We start from the raw sequence: 19,460 nt of genomic DNA, 5'->3' as shown, positions 1-19,460 counted from the left end.
GCTTCCCGGCGCTTCCTATTTATTTCATTCCTCAGCGACTTGTATTTCTGTATTCCTTATTTTCCCGGAACATGTTTGTACTTCCTCCTTTCATCAATCAACTGAAGTACACTCCTGGAAATTGAAATAAGAACACCGTGAATTCATTGTCCCAGGAAGGGGAAACTTTATTGACACATTCCTGGGGTCAGATACATCACATGATCACTCATGACAGAACCACAGGCACATAGACACAGGCAACAGAGCATGCACAATGTCGGCACTAGTACAGTGTATATCCACCTTTCGCAGCAATGCAGGCTGCTATTCTCCCATGGAGACGATCGTAGAGATGCTGGATGTAGTCCTGTGGAACGGCTTGCCATGCCATTTCCACCTGGCGCCTCAGTTGGACCAGCGTTCGTGCTGGACGTGCAGACCGCGTGAGACGACGCTTCATCCAGTCCCAAACATGCTCAGTGTGGGACACCAGAGGTGTACGGCCAGTGTAGGACATCGCTCCCCACACCATGATGCCGGGTGTTGGCCCTGTGTGCCTCGGTCGTATGCAGTCCTGATTGTGGCGCTCACCTGCACGGCGCCAAACACGCATACGACCATCATTGGCACCAAGGCAGAAGCGACTCTCATCGCTGAAGACGACACGTCTCCATTCGTCCCCCCATTCACGCCTGTCGCGACACCACTGGAGGCGGGCTGCACGATGTTGGGGCGTGAGCGGAAGACGGCCTAACGGTGTGCGGGACCGTAGCCCAGCTTCATGGAGACGGTTGCGAATGGTCCTCGCCGATACCCCAGGAGCAACAGTGTCCGTAATTTGCTGGGAAATGGCGCTGCGGTCCCCTACGGCACTGCGTAGGATCCTTCGGTCTTGGCGTGCATCCGTGAGTCTCTGCGGTCCGTTCCCAGGTCGACGGGCACGTGCACCTTCCGCCGACCACTGGCGACAACATCGATGTACTGTGGAGACCTCACGCCCCACGTGTTGAGCAATTCGGCGGTACGTCCACCCTGCCTCCCGCATGCCCACTATACGCCCTCGCTCGAAGTCCGTCAACTGCACATACTGTTCACGTGCACGCTGTCGCGGCATGCTACCAGTGTTAAAGACTGCGATGGAGCTCCGTATGCCACGGCAAACTGGCTGACACTGACGGCGGCGGTGCACAAATGCTGCGCAGCTAGCGCCATTCGTCAGCCAACACCGCGGTTCCTGGTGCGTCCGCTGTGCCGTGCGTGTGATCATTGCTTGTACAGCCCTCTCGCAGTGTCCGGAGCAAGTATGGTGGGTCTGACTCACCGGTGTCAATGTGTTCTTTTTTCAATTTCCAGGAGTGTATTTCTTCTGTTACCAATGGTTTCTTCGCAGCTAACTTATTTGTACCTATGTTTTCCTTCCTAACTTCTGTGATGGCCCTTTTTAGAGACGTCCATTCCTCTTCAACTGTGTTGCCTACTGTGCTATTCCTTATTGCTGTATCTATAGCGCTAGAGAACTTCAAACGTATCTCGTCATTCCTTAGAACTTCCGTATCCCACTTCTTAGCGTATTGGTTCTTCCTGACTAATGTCTTGAACTTCAGCCTACTCTTCATCACTAGTATATTGTGATCTGAGTCTATATCTGCTCCTGGGTACGCCTTACAATCCAGTATCTGATTTCGGAATCTCTGTCTGACCATGATGTAATCTAATTGAAATCTTCCCGTATCTCCTGGCCTTTTCCAAGTATACCTCCTCCTCTTGTGATTGTTGAACAGGGTATTTGCTATTAGTAGCTGAAACTTGTTGCAGAACTCAATTAGTCTTTCTCCTCTTTCATTCCTTGTCCCAAGCCCATATTCTTCTGTAACCTTTTCTTCTACTCCTTCCCCTACAACTGCATTCCAGTCGCCCATGACTATTAGATTTTCGTCCCCCTTTATATACTGCATTACCCTTTCAATATCCTCATACACTTTCTCTATCTCTTCATCTTCAGCTTGCGACATGGCACGTATACCGGAACTATCGTTGTCGGTGTTGATCTGCTGTCGATTCTGATTAGAACAACCCGGTCACTGAACTGTTCACAGTAACACACCCTCTGCCCTACCTTCCTATTCATAAGGAATCCTACATCAGTTATACCATTTTCTGCTGATTTTGATATTACCTGATACTCATCTGACCAGAAATCCTGGTCTTCCTACCACCTCACTTCACTGTCCCCTACTATATCGAGATTGAGCCTTTGCATTTCCCTTTTCAGATTTTCTAGTTTCCCTACCACGTTCAAGCTTCTGACATTCCACGCTCCGACTCGTAGAACATTATCCTTTCGTTGATTATTCAATCTTTTTTCATAGTAACCTCCCCCTTGGCAGTTCCCTCCCGGAGATCCGAATGGGGGCTATTCCGGAATCTTTTGCCAATGGAGAGATCATCATGACACTTCTTCAACTGCAGGCCACATGTCCTGTGGATACACGTTACGTGTCTTTAATGCAGTGGTTTCCATTGCCTTCTGCATCCTCATGTCGTTGATCATTGCTGATTCTTCCTCCTTTAGTTGCAATTTCCCATCCCTAGAACAAGAGAGTGCCCTGATCCTCTATCCGCTCCTTCACCCTCTTTGACAAGGCCGGTGGCAGAATGAGGGTGACTTCTTATGTCGGAAGTCTTCGGCCGCCAATGCTGATTATTTATCAAAATGTAGGCAGTGGTGGGTATCGAACCCGGGACCGAAGACGTTTTGATTATGAATCAAAGACGCTACCCCCTTTTTTTTGAAATCATAACGCCTTAACCACTTTTTTTTTAAATTTCCCTTAAAAAGCCCCTTAGGAAAATGGAACTAAACAAAACCCCTAAGTGCCACCACCACTTTTCATCCTATAACAAAAAATCTGATCCACTTCAGGCGTTGGTTCCTGAGTAAAGCCACCACAGAGAGCTGCCTATATATCAGGGGAAATATGGGAAATCAAGGTTAGGGCTATCCTTTGCCACTTTTTTTGTTACATGATTACATTTAGGAAACGTGTGCAAATGAGAATTCTAGTAACTAAGTGTTACAAGTAAGTGTTACAACAACAAAGGTGACATAAAAGAGTAATCCAGAAATAAAAACATAAATCACTGATGTAATTCCAACTAAAAGGTTCTTCAAAAATGTAACTCGTTCCACTTGAAGCTTCGTCACCGTTATCTGATATCTCCAATTGTGCCTTTGAAGGGCATCTGCAACGGAGGCATTCAGCTTCGCTAGTGCCTCAAGGAAAACAGCATCCTTGCAGCAGCTTGTCTCTTCCTTCGCTCATGGCTGACAAGGCAGAACGCTCAGCCGTTTGTGTGATGCGGCACAGAACATTAACCGCAGCTCGGCACTCCCCAGCTCAGTGGGGGGTTAACGAAAACGCTGCGTAAATAATTTGCGAAGAGCGTACGGTATTTCGGTGTGCGTTCGAGGGCATTGTGAGTATTTTGCAGGAACCACCAGTAATCAAGCTGCTCTTTCTCTCCGTCGCTAAAGATGTAGGCGACGGTAAGTCCTTTGAACCATGTAAGAGCATGATATTTTGCAGCTGGAAAGTAAGTTCCATCGAGACAGAGTAGGGTCTGAGGGTCAATCATATCAGGTGTGACCCGGAATAGGATGCTGTGAAACAGTACTCCCATCCTCAGACTATCCACTACACCCGGCCTCCAGGTCGCTGGATTACAGGAGCACGCCACTACACCCAGCCAGCCCTAGACCACGGGTACCATTGCAATCGACACCTACAGATTCCCTACAGAACCGCGAGACCACCGCGGCCGGCTCAAGCAGTTGGAACTATATAAAATTTGGACATGGTACGGGTAGCAAACCCAGCCAACGGTTGAGCAGTTTAGTGTGTTATCATCTACACTGTTATAACAACTGACACTATTTGTATGTGGCAGGCTGTATGAAACTGCACTCACGACGACTTGATTAAGTAATTTCAATGCTAAGCAAATCGAAAACGAAGCATCGTATCGACTTTTTTTCTTAATAATTATTTATTGACACAAACTACCCTGTAACAACATTGAAAGCTTTAAAGACTGTTGAATGAACTCAGTCTCGCGACGGGAACATTGAAAAAAAGCTCTGGGGTTTCCAGTCGCCGGCAAGTGGTTGAAATTACACGAGCTTTCGACTAAGCACCTCTTAGCGATTGCCAATTGGTATGACTGCTACTTGGCTGCTGGTGCACCCCTTATATAAACTAAGCTGTGACGTCACTGGTGCTCGTGGCGTCGCCATACATGTGCACACGTTTAGTCGGAATTCAATGTGGCCGTTTCAACCACGCGATCTCTCGATGCCACGATGTGCTGAGCTACAGGCCACAGTCTCTGTTTAGGTTTTTATAGGCGGTTTTTATTTCAGTGACTTCTTTAATTACACAATGTCAGAAGCCATTAGTGCGAGCCACGAGGTATGTTTCGTCAAATTTTATCTGGTGTCCGTTTTCTAACGCACGCTCAGGTAAAGCAGATTTATCGGGGAGCGTAGGGATAATACACCTCATGCTCCTTCCTGTGTTGTTCCACAGTGCGCGCTATTTGTCCGACGTAAGGCTGACCACATTCGTTTGGTATCTTGTAGACCAGGGCCGGCCACGGCATGCCGAACTTCACGCGTCTAGCGTGTCCGGTCCGCGGTCGGGCAAGGCCAGTGCTGTCAATCGGCTATGCTCGGCCCTTCACGGAAGTTCAAGGAACAGCGTGACGTTTCATTTAGCATTGCAGTGCGGCATTTTTCGATCGGTACAACTCTTTTGAGTTCGGCAGAATCGTACTGTCAGCGCTGTTTAACCTTCGTTATTTGTTCATGGGGTGAAGGACTTTCAGAGATCCTGTAATTGTTTGCATAAAAAGAGACAGCTGGGGATGTATCTTCGCAATCTTTTAAAATTAATGGGAATGACAGAAGGGAGGGATGAGAATTCTCAACTCACAGAGGCGGAAGGTACTACGTATTTGTTATGAAACGACATTACAGTGAAAGAGAAAAAAATAACAACGATAGACAAACTGGATTCATCATTCTGTACGTTAAATGAGCAACCTGTGATAGCCCTGGGCGGGGTAGCCGCGCCGGCTTGGGCGCCTTGCCACGGTTCGCGCGGCTCCCTCCGTCGGAGGTTCGAGTCCTCCCTCGGGAATGAGTGTGTGTTGTCCCTTGCGTAAGATAGTTTAAGTTTGATGAAGTAGTGTGTAAGCCTAGGCACCGAGGACCTCAGCATTTTGGTCCCATAGGAACTTACGACGAATTTCCAGTCTCCAAATTGTGCTAAAATTGCAGGCCCGGAGCACCTAAAGAATATGGATACTTCAGATGGCACTGCAGAGTCTGTTGATTAACCCAGAGGCCATGGAACGGTTTTTCGATTTAAAACTCTCTATTGTTGAATTTATGAAGGATAAAGGAGTACAAGAACATAATTACAATATCCGGAATGGAGTGCAGACTTCACATTTTAAATGAATTTGGCTGCACACTGCTCACAGTAAGACACTGCAAGGTAACTTCTTTCTCATTTGACGGGGATGCAGTTAAAAAGAAAATTGTAGAATGGGCTCATTCTGACATAGACAGTACAATTCCACCAGCTCACGGGCGTGAAAGGAAACACTAAGTTCGAAGAATTCACTGTGGCCTTGAAAGAAGTTCAAGGACAATTTTATAAAGATTTTGAGGACCTCGTCAATCTTACATCTGTTTCGGAGCTGTTTTTGAGACGGTTTGCTGTAACAGTTGAAATAGTCCCTGCTCATATGAGGATGTAACTGATTGACATATAAGACAGTTACAGTTTTAATGACAAATCTTTTAATGGTAAAACATTTCAGGACGTCTACATTTCTTTCGTCAAGTAGAGTTAGCCCCCATAAGCAGTTTGAAAAGTGTTAGAATTTTTTGATCAGTATATTTGTGTGAAAGATCTTTTTGGATTATGAAACTAAATAAATCACGATTACGTGGCACTTGAGCACGAAACTCTGTGTAATTCGCTGCATCTCTCCATATTCCGACAGTTTATGTCTTCAACGCGCACAAAATCATTAATTTCTCAGTCCTTTTGTTGTTGTGAAATGTAAAACCAAGTAGTATGCAGCGCGACTGTAATGCCATTTAAGAGCGGCGCGTTCGTTACTTTCCCCTCTTCCCCCACCTCGCCCGCATTCAGCGCGGCATGGCGGTGGGAGAAATGTGAAGCAAGGCGGAGAGCTTTGCGCTCGGGCCCGGGCACGGTCCTAGAGTCAAAATCTTGGTGGCCCCTGTTGTAGATCCCAGGTTTTCTGAAGCCTGTTCCGTCTTTAAGTGGCCTCACCAATCGGCAGATTTTTGTTGGAGGCCTGAAGATCGATTTGATGTTGTGAAATTCCTACAGGCAGCTTATCTTGCCCGACACGGAGCCACAAAATTGGAAGAAAGAAACCTTGTCAGTGGTGTTATTGTGAGTCTGGTTTGAAATCACTTTACTTATTTCATTAATATTACATCCGTTTTTCATCAAGACATTGTGCAGGTCGCTCATATCACGGGGCAGGTTGTCAGTGTCTCATATCATTCTCACATGATGCACAACTGTCTGTGAAGTGCAAGTATAGTCAAGCTCCAGCTGCTGCAAAAGGTCTTCATGGAGAATTTTGAGGGTATTGTCTCAGACACAGCGCCATTAAAGCCTAGTAGCTTCTTTTGATACGTTGACGACACATTCGTCATTTGGTCTCACGGACGTGAGAAATTTGATGATATCTTTGAAGACCTCAGCAGTATTAACAATAACATCCATACCACCAAGAAGACAGAAAAAGACAAGACATCCACGTCCACCGCATATGAAATGCATGCCTTGGTCACAGGACTACACAAAACACACCCACACCGATCTGTACTTGCATGCCATCAGCCATCATCACCTTGCACAGAAGCGTACTATTTTACAAAGATTTATGAGTCGTGCAAGAATGATATAAGACGGCTGATAATCTGCTCCATGTGCTGAACAACCTACGCAAGGTCTGCCGAAACAACGGCTATAACGCCCATCTAGTTGAATGAAGTGATTTCAAGCAAGAATCACAATAAGACAGCCGTCGAGGAACGGGAAAAGGAATGCCTTCTTGCCGTTGTGTGGCTCCGTGTCGGGCAAGATGAGCCGCCTGCTGAAACGACACGAGATCAAAACGATCTTCAGGCCTCCGATAAAAATCTGTCTGAGACAAGTTAAAGACGCAGCAGGTATCAGAAAACCTGGGGTGTACAAAAGACCTTGCAAATGTGGCCAGTCTTACGTCGCACAAATAGTACGAACTGTGGAACAACGAAGAAACTAGCATGAGAGGATACATCGCCTACGCTGCTCCAAGATATCTGCTTTAGCTGAGTGTGCTTTAGAAAAGGGACAACGGATCAAATTTGACGGAACTTAGCTCGTGGCTCGCAGTAATTGCTTCTGGCGTTATGTAATGAAAGAAACCATTGAATAAGTCACCAATAACAGCGTAAATATTGACTGTGGCCTGCAGCTCAGCACGGCACGGGATCGAGCGATGGGGCGGTTAAAGCGGACAAATCGAACGGCCAGTAAATGTGTGTCCATATGTGGTGACGGAGCGAGTACCTGTGACAATACAGCTGGCAGCTAGTGTATGCAAAGTCAGTACCAGGAGCCACCGGCCACTTGGCCATGAATTGCCAAGGAGCGCTTGGCTAAGAGCTCGTGTAAGACCGTTTCCTTACACCCTGCATAATTCACTTAGGAGATACAGATTAATGGAACAGTATAACACATTACTTCAGCACAACGCTTTCACACAACTATAGCAACACGTGATATTTTCTGGTTTGTTTAATCCTTCAGAAGGAGGTTTAGCAAGCATCTCTGCGTGCTCTGACTTTCAGAGTAGTAACACAGGTCACACATCGCGTACCTGTGACTTGCCGCAGGAAACTGTTACTGTCATCAACCACACTGAAGTACACGAGGGGTGACCATGAAAATCTCATTGGAAGACGAACACAATAGCTCACTAATACTAAAGGAAAACCGGAGATCTAAGTCGACACCTAACAGCTTGCTAGTCCTGCATAATTTATCCGCCTTAATATGCGTCAGGTGTGCCCCGGAATTAATGCCAGTTGCATTCAAATGAGAGGAATTTATATGTACCCGTGATGCTAATGCATTGCATCTCAGACGGGTTGTTCAGCATCGTTTAATATGCACAGTGTGGACTCTCAAACTAATCTACGTATCATAGAAAATTCAGGACGCTGAGAATCCTTGATGAAAATTCTGTCCTCACTCAGGAGCCTCTGTAACATGGCGTCGAGTTGGAATGTCAGAGATACTAGACCCCCTACTGGCTTGTTTGGAAATGAAATGAAACACAACAGTAAAACGGAGAGAATTCATTTTTTCACACACTATTGTCTGGTGTTTGCATATGAGGTTGTGTAACTCTGTAAATAATGTACCTGAGTACTGTTTTGTTTTACTCTGTAGTGAAATACACTGATCAGCCAGAGCGTTATAACCACTTACCTAATAGCTGGTATGCTCACCCTTGGCACGAGTAACAGAGGAGGCGGCATTTCTTGGAATGGAAGCAAAGGTAGTTGGCATCTCATCTGCATACAAAAGTCACCTAATTCCCGTAAACTGCGGGGAGGAGGAGATGAGTTCTGACGTTACGTTCAGATGTGTTGGATCTGGTTAGGATCTGGCGAGCTGGGAGGCCAGTACATCTGTTGGAACTCGCCACTACGTTCCTCGAACCTCTCCATAACACTCCTGGCCGTTTGATATGGAACATTATCTTGCTGAAATATGCTACTGGCGTCGGGAAACATGACCGTCATGAAAGTGTGTACCCGGTCTGCAACCAGCGTGCTACACTCCTCGACAGTCACGGTACCTTACACGAGCTCCATTGGACCCATGGAAGCCCACGTGAATGTTCCCCAGAGCATTATGTAGACGCCGCCAGATTGTCTGTGTCCAGCAGTACAAATGTCAACAAGCTTTTCCCCTGGAGGACGACGGATTCTTGTCCTCCAATCTACATGGTGAAGAAGCTATCAGGATTCATCAAACCCTACAAGCTCTGCCACTGCTTCAACGTGCGGTACCGGTTGTCATATACCCATTTGTGATGCAGTTGCTGTTAACATTGCATGAGTCAACAGATGCAAAGGCCCATGGTTAAGGGTTTTCGGTGCACGGTGTGTTCAGACACACTTATACTCTGCCCAACAATAAAGTCTGGTTTTAGTTTCACCACAGTTCGCCTCTCTCCTGTTTTAGTAGTGCACCCAGGCAACGACGACCGACATTTGTAACGAGAGGTGGCACCCGACCCCACGACTCTGGACGTGCTTTCACCTTGATTTCGCAGCGTGCTGAAGACACTCACCGCAGCGCACATCGGACACCCGACAGGTCGTTGAGTTTTCGAAACGCTCGTGGCGAGCCTGTGAGCCGTCATAATATGCCCTCGGTCAGACGCCCAGCTATACTAGACGCACCGTCTATGAGTCTGACAAACAGTCATTCCTCGCCAGGTGACGCTGCTACCGCATGGACGGGTTTATATCGAAAGCAGGCCGATTATCGTAATGTTCTGATTGATCAGCGTGATATTTATGAGTTCGAACAAGAACGTCGTACAAGAAGTATTTTAAAAAAGTCTCATATAAAGCGTCCTCTCCTCTATTTATCAACAGTTCTTTCTTGTATTTAGTATATAATTCGCTATAATCTCAACTAGAATAATGGAAATCTACTCGGTTTCAGAATTTCGTTGTAGAACGGTCACTCCATAATAGCTAGTGTGACATTTCCTGTTCTCATGTTAACGAGTACACAAATATTGGTTTGGCGCATAAGTTGGTAGCATTTTTTCCATAAGTTTAATAAACACAACCGATACACATGATAGAGAATTTAATCACCACTAATATATTCTCCTTCACTATTTAAAACAGTCTGTCAACCATGGGGTAACTTTTAGATTCCGCGACTGTAGGTTTCACGTTGGTTTTAGGCGAAGAACTCGTCAAGCCATGTTTGGAGCACATTTGCTTGCGGAAAGGAAATTGTTGGAAGGTTGTTGGACAGAGAGTGGAAAACGTGAAAATCTTAGGGCACACGATAAGGTGAAAAAGGTGAGTGCGGAAAGCCTTCCTAGCCCATCTCCTGTACATCGTTTATTGTCAGTCTAACAGAATGCGGGCGGGCGCTGTCGTGGAGTAGCATTACTTCATGCAGTATTCCTGGTAGTTGTTATTCAACGGCGTCTGCAAGACGTCTCAGTCGCTGACAGTAAATAACAGCGGAGATGGTTACAACTCGGGGACGTAATTCATAGTACACCCTATCGTCGCTGTTCCACCAGATGCGTAGCATTATCTTTAGGGAATACGCTCAGGTCTTTGTACTTTGCTGCTTTGTAAGGACTTTCGTTTTCTTAGCAAGACACAATTTGTCATCACCGATGGAAATGGAAATGAGGGTACGGCATTGTGGGCCGCTAGTCCCCCATTCGGGGAAGTTTGGCCGCAGAGGCAATCGACGCCACATTGGGCGACCTGCGCGTCGGAGATGAGAATGAAATGATAATGAGAACAACACAACGCCTAGTCCCTGAGCGGAGAAAATCTCCTGCCCCAGCCGGGAATCGAACGTGGACCCCTTGCAGTGGTATTCCGCCGCGCTGACCACTCAGTTAACGGGGGCGGACTCACCACCGATACAGATATAAGACAGGAGTGGTCGGTGTCGTTCACGAGCCAATTGATGACAAACAAACAGAGGTGCGTATATATGACCACCCGCTGATTTTTGTGATTTTGACTTAGAGCATGCAGTACCCATACATCCTATTTTTGAACCGCCCCATTACATGAAAACGTCGAACTATGGTGGAATGATCGCAGTTCAGCAGATTTTCCGGTTTTCAAGTGCACTGGAGTGGATCATTGTGGATAAATTTGTCCAAACGATCTTTATCAAACCCCGAAGATCTTCTTAAATGTGGAGAGTTGAAACGTCTCCGTACAAAAATTTATACTCGACTGTGCTTAAACTGCCGCACAATAGTTTTTAGTGCAACGCATTCCGACTTTCAATATTCCCTACAAGAGAATGGCCCTGACTAACATTAACCTATATGTTTCGCAAATCACTTACCTCAGAAAAATCTTCGTTACTCGAACTACTGCAATACAGCGAGCGTCACTACTGCGAGCTAACTAAAAGAATCAAACTACGGAAGGCATTAACTACTGATAGGTATAGTTAGCAAATGAAAGATTTTAATAGAGAACAAACAATGTATTTACCTTAGTAGTCATTATATATATATATATATATATATATATATATATATATATATATATATATATATATATCAGTTCATGACACCAATTCTTACAAATTTCAAAACTCCGCCATCTCTCTCCCCACGTCCACCACTGCTGGCGGCTCACCTCCAACTGCCCAACGCTACACTCTGTTAGCATCCAGCTGCGGCGGCCCGACACTACAATGGCAGACAACAATGCAAACTAGCCACAGACTGCGCACAGCACAGCCAGTGATTTTTCATACAGAGCGCTACGTGGCGTTACCAATAAGAAAACGTAAACAGCCTACTTACAGAGTCACTAACGTCAGAGAAAACCGTTATCTTGCTGTGCTTTGTCCAGTGGCATTATCCCTACATATGGTGCAACTGTTACTGGCTGCTTCCGCTGCTGTCACCCCTCTACTGAACTCAGAAGAATATGTCGGCAGTGTTTCGATTTCTCCACTTGGCACTCATTTACTAGACTCCACAGGCCGACTCACTATCTTCAAATGACAAAATGACATTATGTAAACTCAAACAGCAACAGTGAACTACAAATAAAAAGCGATACCCGGTAAGTAAACCCATAGCAGCCGGAATACGAACATGCAAAACAAAAACCCTACGAACTTATGCACCAGCCTAATGTTCCTTTGTGTCAGGAATACTCGTATGGCACGTTAAAGAATGGTCATCAAAATATCTATCGTTGCAGCTTTTTTGATCTCTCTTTTTTTTATTTTAAGGATCTTCTTGCCCAGTTCTTCGTATTCATTCTTCGTACTCATTCCTGTTGGTCGCACCTCTCTATTTGAATGTGTGGTGACATTTGTCGACCACAGTGATTCAAAAATTGCTTATTAATACTTTGTGTTCATTGCTAGAAGCATATTAACAATATTGTCACTAATGCAGATTATAGCACATTATGAAACTTGGATGTGTGGTCGGCTGTGTCCGTTGGTCGTCACCCTATTAAAGTAGAGGATTTTTTGTGTGGAATGTGTTCACAGGTATCCCATCCAAAAGGTGGAATGAGTGGTTTCTTCACTTCTCTGTACCGTTCAAATACTTGCACAGTGATAAAATATTCACCAATGTTAAAGACTCACCCACAGGGCAACGAGTACTGTAATATGTCTTAGTGAGCGTTACCGAGGGATTGAAAGAATGACATGGTTAGGACATTTCCATCTCAGTGTATTTTTATTTAATGTTTTCTACAAAATGGCATAGCTTTTATGTGAAAATACTCTGCTCCCAGTCGTGCATAGAAAGTTTGACATCAAACCGCGTCATATTAGAGTGACTATAGCGCCAAATGTTGTTGCACCTGCAACACAAGCCAACTGACGGAACGGTAAGAGACAGTGAACATCATTGAGCCAGCAGCTACAGTGCTGTATGAAGGTGGTACTTGCTACAACGTGACTCGGGGACAACATCGTCATGACTTCACACGAGGAATAATCATCGGGAAACAGCACGAATGATGAATTGTGATAAGTACAGCGTAGGAGTTTGGTATTCGTCACAGCATTGTTTCCGTAGATTGGTAATGTACAGGATAACAAGCACTGCTGCAGCAACAGATGGCCGCTTCATTGTGTAACAGGCAAGAAGTGACACACATCAAACAGCGTGTGTAATTCCAACAACATGCAACAGGACTGCAAGGCACGTACTCTGCCGCTCCACTGTGGCACCGTGATTACACGGGGAGTTATCTGTGCCCCGTGACAAATACCGAGGCCCACGAGAAAGACAGGCCGTGGCGCGTACGTCACGAAGGTAGTTCTGAACTCACTCGCTCAGCTCAGCAGACAAAATGAGTGAAAGTACTAACGAGAACTGCATCTTGCACTAGAATCTGCTATTATGAAGTCTTACTGATTAACAGTACTACAGCAAAATGTAATGGAAGATCAATACTCGATACAAATGGTATATCGGCTTGTTTATAGCGTTTAGTGTCTTCTGCTTGACAGTATTCATTACATGTTGGAAGTGGTGCCTTATGCAACTGATAATCATTTTAACATTATCTTATTTTATTGTACGCCACTACAGGCGTAAAATATTGTAAGTAGTCCCATGGACTTCCCATCATTATAGGACTAATAACAGTAAGATTCCTTAATAGCGGATTCCAGTAGAAGATTCAGTTTTAGTTTCTACGGACACTCCTAGTTATGAGTTAACAGGTGTAGAAACGTAGTTTGTCTGCTGATTTGAGCGAGAGAGCGAGCGCACGACTGCCTTCGTGACGTATGCGCCGTGGCCTCTCTTTCTAGTGGGCCTCGGACCAATACGTTGTGACGTTGACTCCTGCATGTAAGTAGCAGCGTTTACAATGGTGCTGAGAGAACAGGGAGCGGACGAATAAGGAACGGGGTCACATGCTCTTCTCGGACGAGGGCAGATTCAGTCCACGTAGTGATGATGGACATTCCTTCACACGCTTAGAGGTGAGAACAGGTAATGCGCTGGGGAACATTGTCGAACATGATGCTTTTGGTGGCGTGGGGAACCGTACTGTTGCGTGGGCGTACTGACCTCCAAATCTTTGGACATGGTACACTCACCAGTCAGCGTTATTGTGACGCTGTACTCCTTTCCCATGTACGTCGTTTCAGGGGTGCATTCGGCCCCGGCTACAGTACGCGACAGCATCGAACAGTGGAGGCAGAGGAGCTATGGGAACGAGAAAATATTCAGCCAATTGACTGGCATACCCGTTCCCCCGACTTAAATCCCATGGAGCACAAGTGAGATGCGTTGGGAAGAGGTATAGCAACAAGACCACATGCACCAACGATCGTCCAGCAGTTGTAAGCAACACGAGTGGATGATACACCCTACCTCGAGAACACCTTTCAACCCTGTGGCCAGTATACAGGGCGGTCCATTGATAGTGACCGGGCCTAATATCTCACGAAATAAGCATCAAACGAAAAAACTACAAAGACCGAAACTCGTCTAGCTTGAAGGGGGAAACCAGATGGTGCTATAGTTGGCCCACTAGATGGCGCTGCCAAAGGTCAAACGGATATCAAATGAGTTTTTTTTTTAAATAGGAAACTCCATTTTTATTACATATTCGTGTAGTACCTGAAGAAATATGAATGTTTTAGTTGGACCACTTTTTTCGCTTTCTGATAGATGGCGCTGTAATAGTCACAATAGTATAAGTACGTGGTATCACGTAACAGTCCGCCAGTGTGGATGGCATTTGCTTCGTGGTACATTACCCGTGTTAAAATGGACCGTATACCAGTTGCGGATAAGGTCGATATCTTGCTGATGTATGTCTATTGTGATCAAAATGCCCAACGGGCGTGTGCTACGTACGCTGCTCGGTATCCTGGACGATATCATCCAAGTGTCCGGATCGTTCGCCGAATAGTTAAGTTATTTAAGGAAACAGGAAGTGTTCAGCCACATGTGAAACGTCGACGACCACTTGCAACAAATGATGATGCTCAAGTAGGTGTTTTAGCTGCTCTCGCGGCTAATCCGTACATCAGTAACAAAGAAATTGAGCGAGAATCGGGAATCTCAAAAACGTCGGTGTTGAGAATGTTACATCAACATCCATTGCACCCGTACCATATTTCTATGCACCAGGGATTGCATGGCGACGACTTCGAACGTCGTGTACAGTTCTGCCACTGGGCACAAGAGAAATTGGGGGACGATGAAATATTTTTTACACGCATTCTGTTTAGTGATGAAGCGTCATTCACCAAAAGCGGTAAAGGAAACGGGCATAATATGCACTATTGGGCAACGGAAAATCCACGATAGCTGCGACAAGTGGAACATTAGTGACCTCGGCGAGTTAATGTATGGTGCTGCATTATGGGAGGAAGGATAATTGGCCCCAATTTTATCGATGGCAATCTAAATGGTGCAATGTATGCTGATCTCTTACGTAATGTTCTACCGATTTCACTTCATGACAGAAAGGCGATGTACTTCCAACATGATGGGTGTCCGGCACAGAGCTGGGTGCGTTTGAAGCGGTACTGAATAGCATATTTCATGACAGGTGGATTAGTCGTCCAAGCACCATACCATGGCCCGCAAGTTCCCCGTATCTGACGTCCCTGGATATCTTTCTGTGGGGAAAGTTGAAGGATATTTGCCGTCGTGATCCATCGACAACGCCTGACAACATGTGTCAGCGCAAATCAATGAATGTGCGAACATTACGGATGGCCAACTACTCGCTGTTGAGAGGAATGTCGTTACACGTATTGCCAAATGCATTGAGGTTGACTGACATCATTTTGAGCATTTACAGCATTAATGTGGTATTTACAGGTAATCACACTGTAACAGCATACGTTCTCAGAAATGGTAAGCTCACAAAGGTACATGTATCACATTGGAACAACCGAAATAAAATGTTCAAACGTACCTACATTCTGTTTTTTAATTTAAAAACATACCTGTTACCAACTGTTCGTCTAAAATCGTGAGCCATATGTTTGTGACTTTTACATTACTAGCTATCACAAAGAGAAAAATGTGGTCCAACTACAACATACATATTTCTCCACGTACTACACGAATATGTAATAAAAATGGGGGTTCCTATTTGAGAAAAACGCGATTGATATCCGTTTGACCTATGGCAGTCCCATCTAGCGGGCCAACCATAGCGCCATGTTTTCCCCCCTTAAAGCTAGACAAGTTTTGTTCTTTGTAGGTTTTTTTTTCCTTTGACGCTTATTTCGTGAGATATTTGGCCCGGTCGCGATGAATCGACCACCCTGTATAAGCACGTAGCACATTGCTCTCATGTGGCGATCATACACCCTATTAATAAACGTGTCCTGCCTTCTGTAATATACACGGGACCATCATAAATCAAGGTGACTTACGTGTAATTGTTATCTCTGAATGAAAGTATCATTCGTTTTCGCCTCATTTCGTGTTTCTTCCAGTTGCTTTCTGTAGTATTCTCTTGCAGTTCTTTCTATGTGAGATCCTAGTTTCATCGAGCTATGTTACTCGGCACGGATACATCATGTAAAATTTGCTTTCGTCGTTGAGTTTGTCAGACCAATTTATATTTCAAATATTTCTTATGTCACATCCCTGAACATCTTTGGAAGGAACATCAACATGCCGATTCTTCATTTAACGTGTGTTACGTATTTGTATGGCGTGGTCTAAATCCCCGCAGTATGGATCTATCGAACAAAAATGGCGTTTACAACAACATTTATGGAAGGTGTTAAATATATTCGCGATGACAAGTTAGCGCACGTATCGCAGGAGGCCTAGAAAATGTTAACCACTTACCTCGCGAAATAAATCCTGTCACTTTATTTGTTCTACCATTTAATGCTGAAAAGGACACAGAATATTTTCCCGCAGAATATTAAGCAATTCATCAGTTGCTGTCCTTTTGTTCTGTCAGTATAAGAAACAGCTAGTTGGTGAGGAAAGCTGTGTATCGCTCTGCCCCGCCATCTCTCAGAAAAATAAGTTTCAAAACTGTGCATATGACGGGGACTCGAATCCGTTACTTCCAGAGATGTGTTTCCCAATGCTTTTCTTTTGCAGTTAATAGATCACCAATCTATCTCAATGTCTATAGATACCAATAGCGCCGAGGAAAAGTGCATAGAACGCTGTGTCGTCGGTATCTATCGCAGCAGCAAGTGTAAGATCATACTGGTTTTTTAAGCTGCGTCAAATCGCATAAAATTCTCGATCTTTCGAAGACTATTTTCGCCAATGTCGTCAGGATTACAAATCAATGACTGCCAGGTAATTTTTCTTCATTGTTATTTCATCACGCACGCCCCATATGGGGGGTGGGGGGGGGGGGGGCGTGGCTGTCCAGCGATAGCGATACAGACAACCTACTCTTCGGCCAGTTGGCAGAAAAAAAATTAAATAAATGAAAAAGAAACAAGAAACTAATAGGGGCTGTATTTACATTTAATTTAAACATTTTTACAGAGGAAAAATGAAATGGATGTTTTTGATATTGAGACATATGAGGTCTGGCACTGGTAATTAAAAACAGTAATGATAAAATGTAAAACGAAAGGCAATAAGCGCACATTTAAATACATTTATAATCAGATGCCTAAACACTAATATTTAGAAGAAGCACTTTTCTGTAGCTAAGAACCGGAAAGACCTGTCGCGAATAGGGAGTTTGTTGTTGAAGGGGGAAATGTTGGTCGGTGAGAAAGGTGAGAATGTAGTGTTACAAGGATGCAGGAGTGGTACGTAAGAACGCTGGGGTAGGAGTGGCTGTTGCGATAGAAAAATATGTCCAATAGAGGGCAACTGGTGACGACACCAAGAGTTGTTGGTAAAGGGGGTGTGGTGAGGAAAGAAAGGGAAATGGGAAGAAAAAAGAGGGGGAAAGGAAACGGAGGGAGAGGAAAGCCTGAAGAGGTCAAAAAGGTGGGGTGGACTAAATGGCTGATATATGTTAAAAAATGACGAAATTCCTCCAGCTGTATTAAGGTGTTTGTTTTATTGGCAACTAGTTTCGATGTTGTTGCAGCATCATCTTCATGCCCATACTTGTTGAACCTTATGTGTTTGACACTAGTAGTCAGTGGTGAGATAGGCGTGTTCCATGCGGAAGGCAGTAACTCATATCAGTTACTATCTGTACCTCACCACTGACTACTAGTGTTAGACACATACGGTTACTGTCAACAAGTATGGGCCTGAAGATAATGGTGTAACAACATCGAAACTAGTTGCCAATAAAACCAACACCTTAATACAGCTGGAGGAATTTTGTCATTTTTAACATACATTATTCTAGCTGACGACCCAAGTCGTCTGTTTCAATTAGGGATACACAAAGAAAAATGTCTGATAGGATATGCAAATGGCGGGGCGGAGTTAATGATCTGAGAGGAGATGGTAGTTGAAGTTTCTTTGGGAGGTTGTGTAGGTATAAGGTTGGTGGAATGTGTTAGTAAAGGCGCAGCAACACATGACGGCTGGAAAGCAGAACGAAACGATACGTTTATTGGAGCTGAGTCTGCGGATTCCAGGGTTGGGGCGGTTTTCCCTCTTATAAAGACACGATTGCAGGGTCTGGCATCAATACTGTGCACGAAGATAGTTTCCGTTGCTTGTCTTCCTGCTTGCCAAACCTTACCTTGGCCAGCAAGGTATCCACATCTCTCCTCAGTTGAGGATGTTTGAAGATTTATGGGCAGGGCCACCTCGGGATTTTGACGATCGAACGCACAAGTTGGACAGAATTTGTCACAATATCCCTTAGGGGGACATCCGACAACCATATAAGTCAACACAAAGCCAAGTAAATGCTTGTATAAGGGTCAGATATGGAGCAGCGCGTTAATGACTTGCTCAATTTTTGAAGCTCTTTCTCTTGAATAAAATATACAATTTTTTTGAAACTGAAATCATTTATTTGCTAGTACATGTGTACATCACATCTAACGAATTCCACTCCATTCGGAAAATTCCTTCGTGGTACGTCGTTTTCTTTTTTATTTTAGAATGTATTTATGTCCAGTTCATCTGAATAGTATATGAAAGGCTGCAGTGTAACCAACATACGGAAAGGAGAAAACCCCAGGGACATTTTATTTTTACAGGTGGCGGAGTGGTCGGACCAGACGGGCCTGTCGGAGGTGGCTGCCAAGTACGTCCGCCCCTGGCCCGGCTCCAGTATATACAGGAACAAGACGTACATCGTCACCACCATTGTGGTGAGCTCATTTCTCTGTTCTGTCTTCATTGTGTGAATTGTCGAATGTTCTTCCCTGGTCAGTTACTGGCAGACAAAAGACCTCGCACACGTTGAGGATGATACACGGATATAAACTGCCCGTGGAGTATCCTCCACGTCGTACCGCTAGCTGTACCGCTTGGTACGACGGCATATCGTATGCCGGTAACTGTACCTTCTTCGATAGCCTGCAGAATACATTATTTATGGTCATATGCACGAGCAAATCATAGTCTGCCCTTATCCACCATTTATCGCGCTATGGATAGTACCTCAGTGACACAGTAATAAAACGATAATAATACTGTCCTCTTCTGTCTGGAAAACGCACTTT

At 44.9% G+C, this 19,460-nt stretch overlaps 1 protein-coding gene across 2 annotated transcripts in view; it reads left to right on the top strand.

Annotated features, from left to right (window-relative positions):
* The window catches only part of LOC126267265 (glutamate receptor 1-like), a 1,125,091-nt gene that overhangs the window by 884,917 nt on the left and 220,714 nt on the right, over positions 1–19,460 (top strand). For both annotated transcript variants that reach the window (XM_049972331.1, XM_049972330.1), the window contains exon 10: positions 18,993–19,106. In XM_049972331.1, coding sequence (XP_049828288.1) covers positions 18,993–19,106 — 114 coding nt within the window. The remainder of the gene's footprint in view (positions 1–18,992; positions 19,107–19,460) is intronic.

Source organism: Schistocerca gregaria, chromosome 4 (genome assembly GCF_023897955.1).
Source record: "Schistocerca gregaria isolate iqSchGreg1 chromosome 4, iqSchGreg1.2, whole genome shotgun sequence".
Taxonomy (NCBI): Eukaryota; Metazoa; Arthropoda; class Insecta; order Orthoptera; family Acrididae; genus Schistocerca; species Schistocerca gregaria.
The sequence above is the reverse complement of the archived record's forward strand: the minus strand, read 5'-3'. Positions and strand labels throughout refer to the sequence as shown.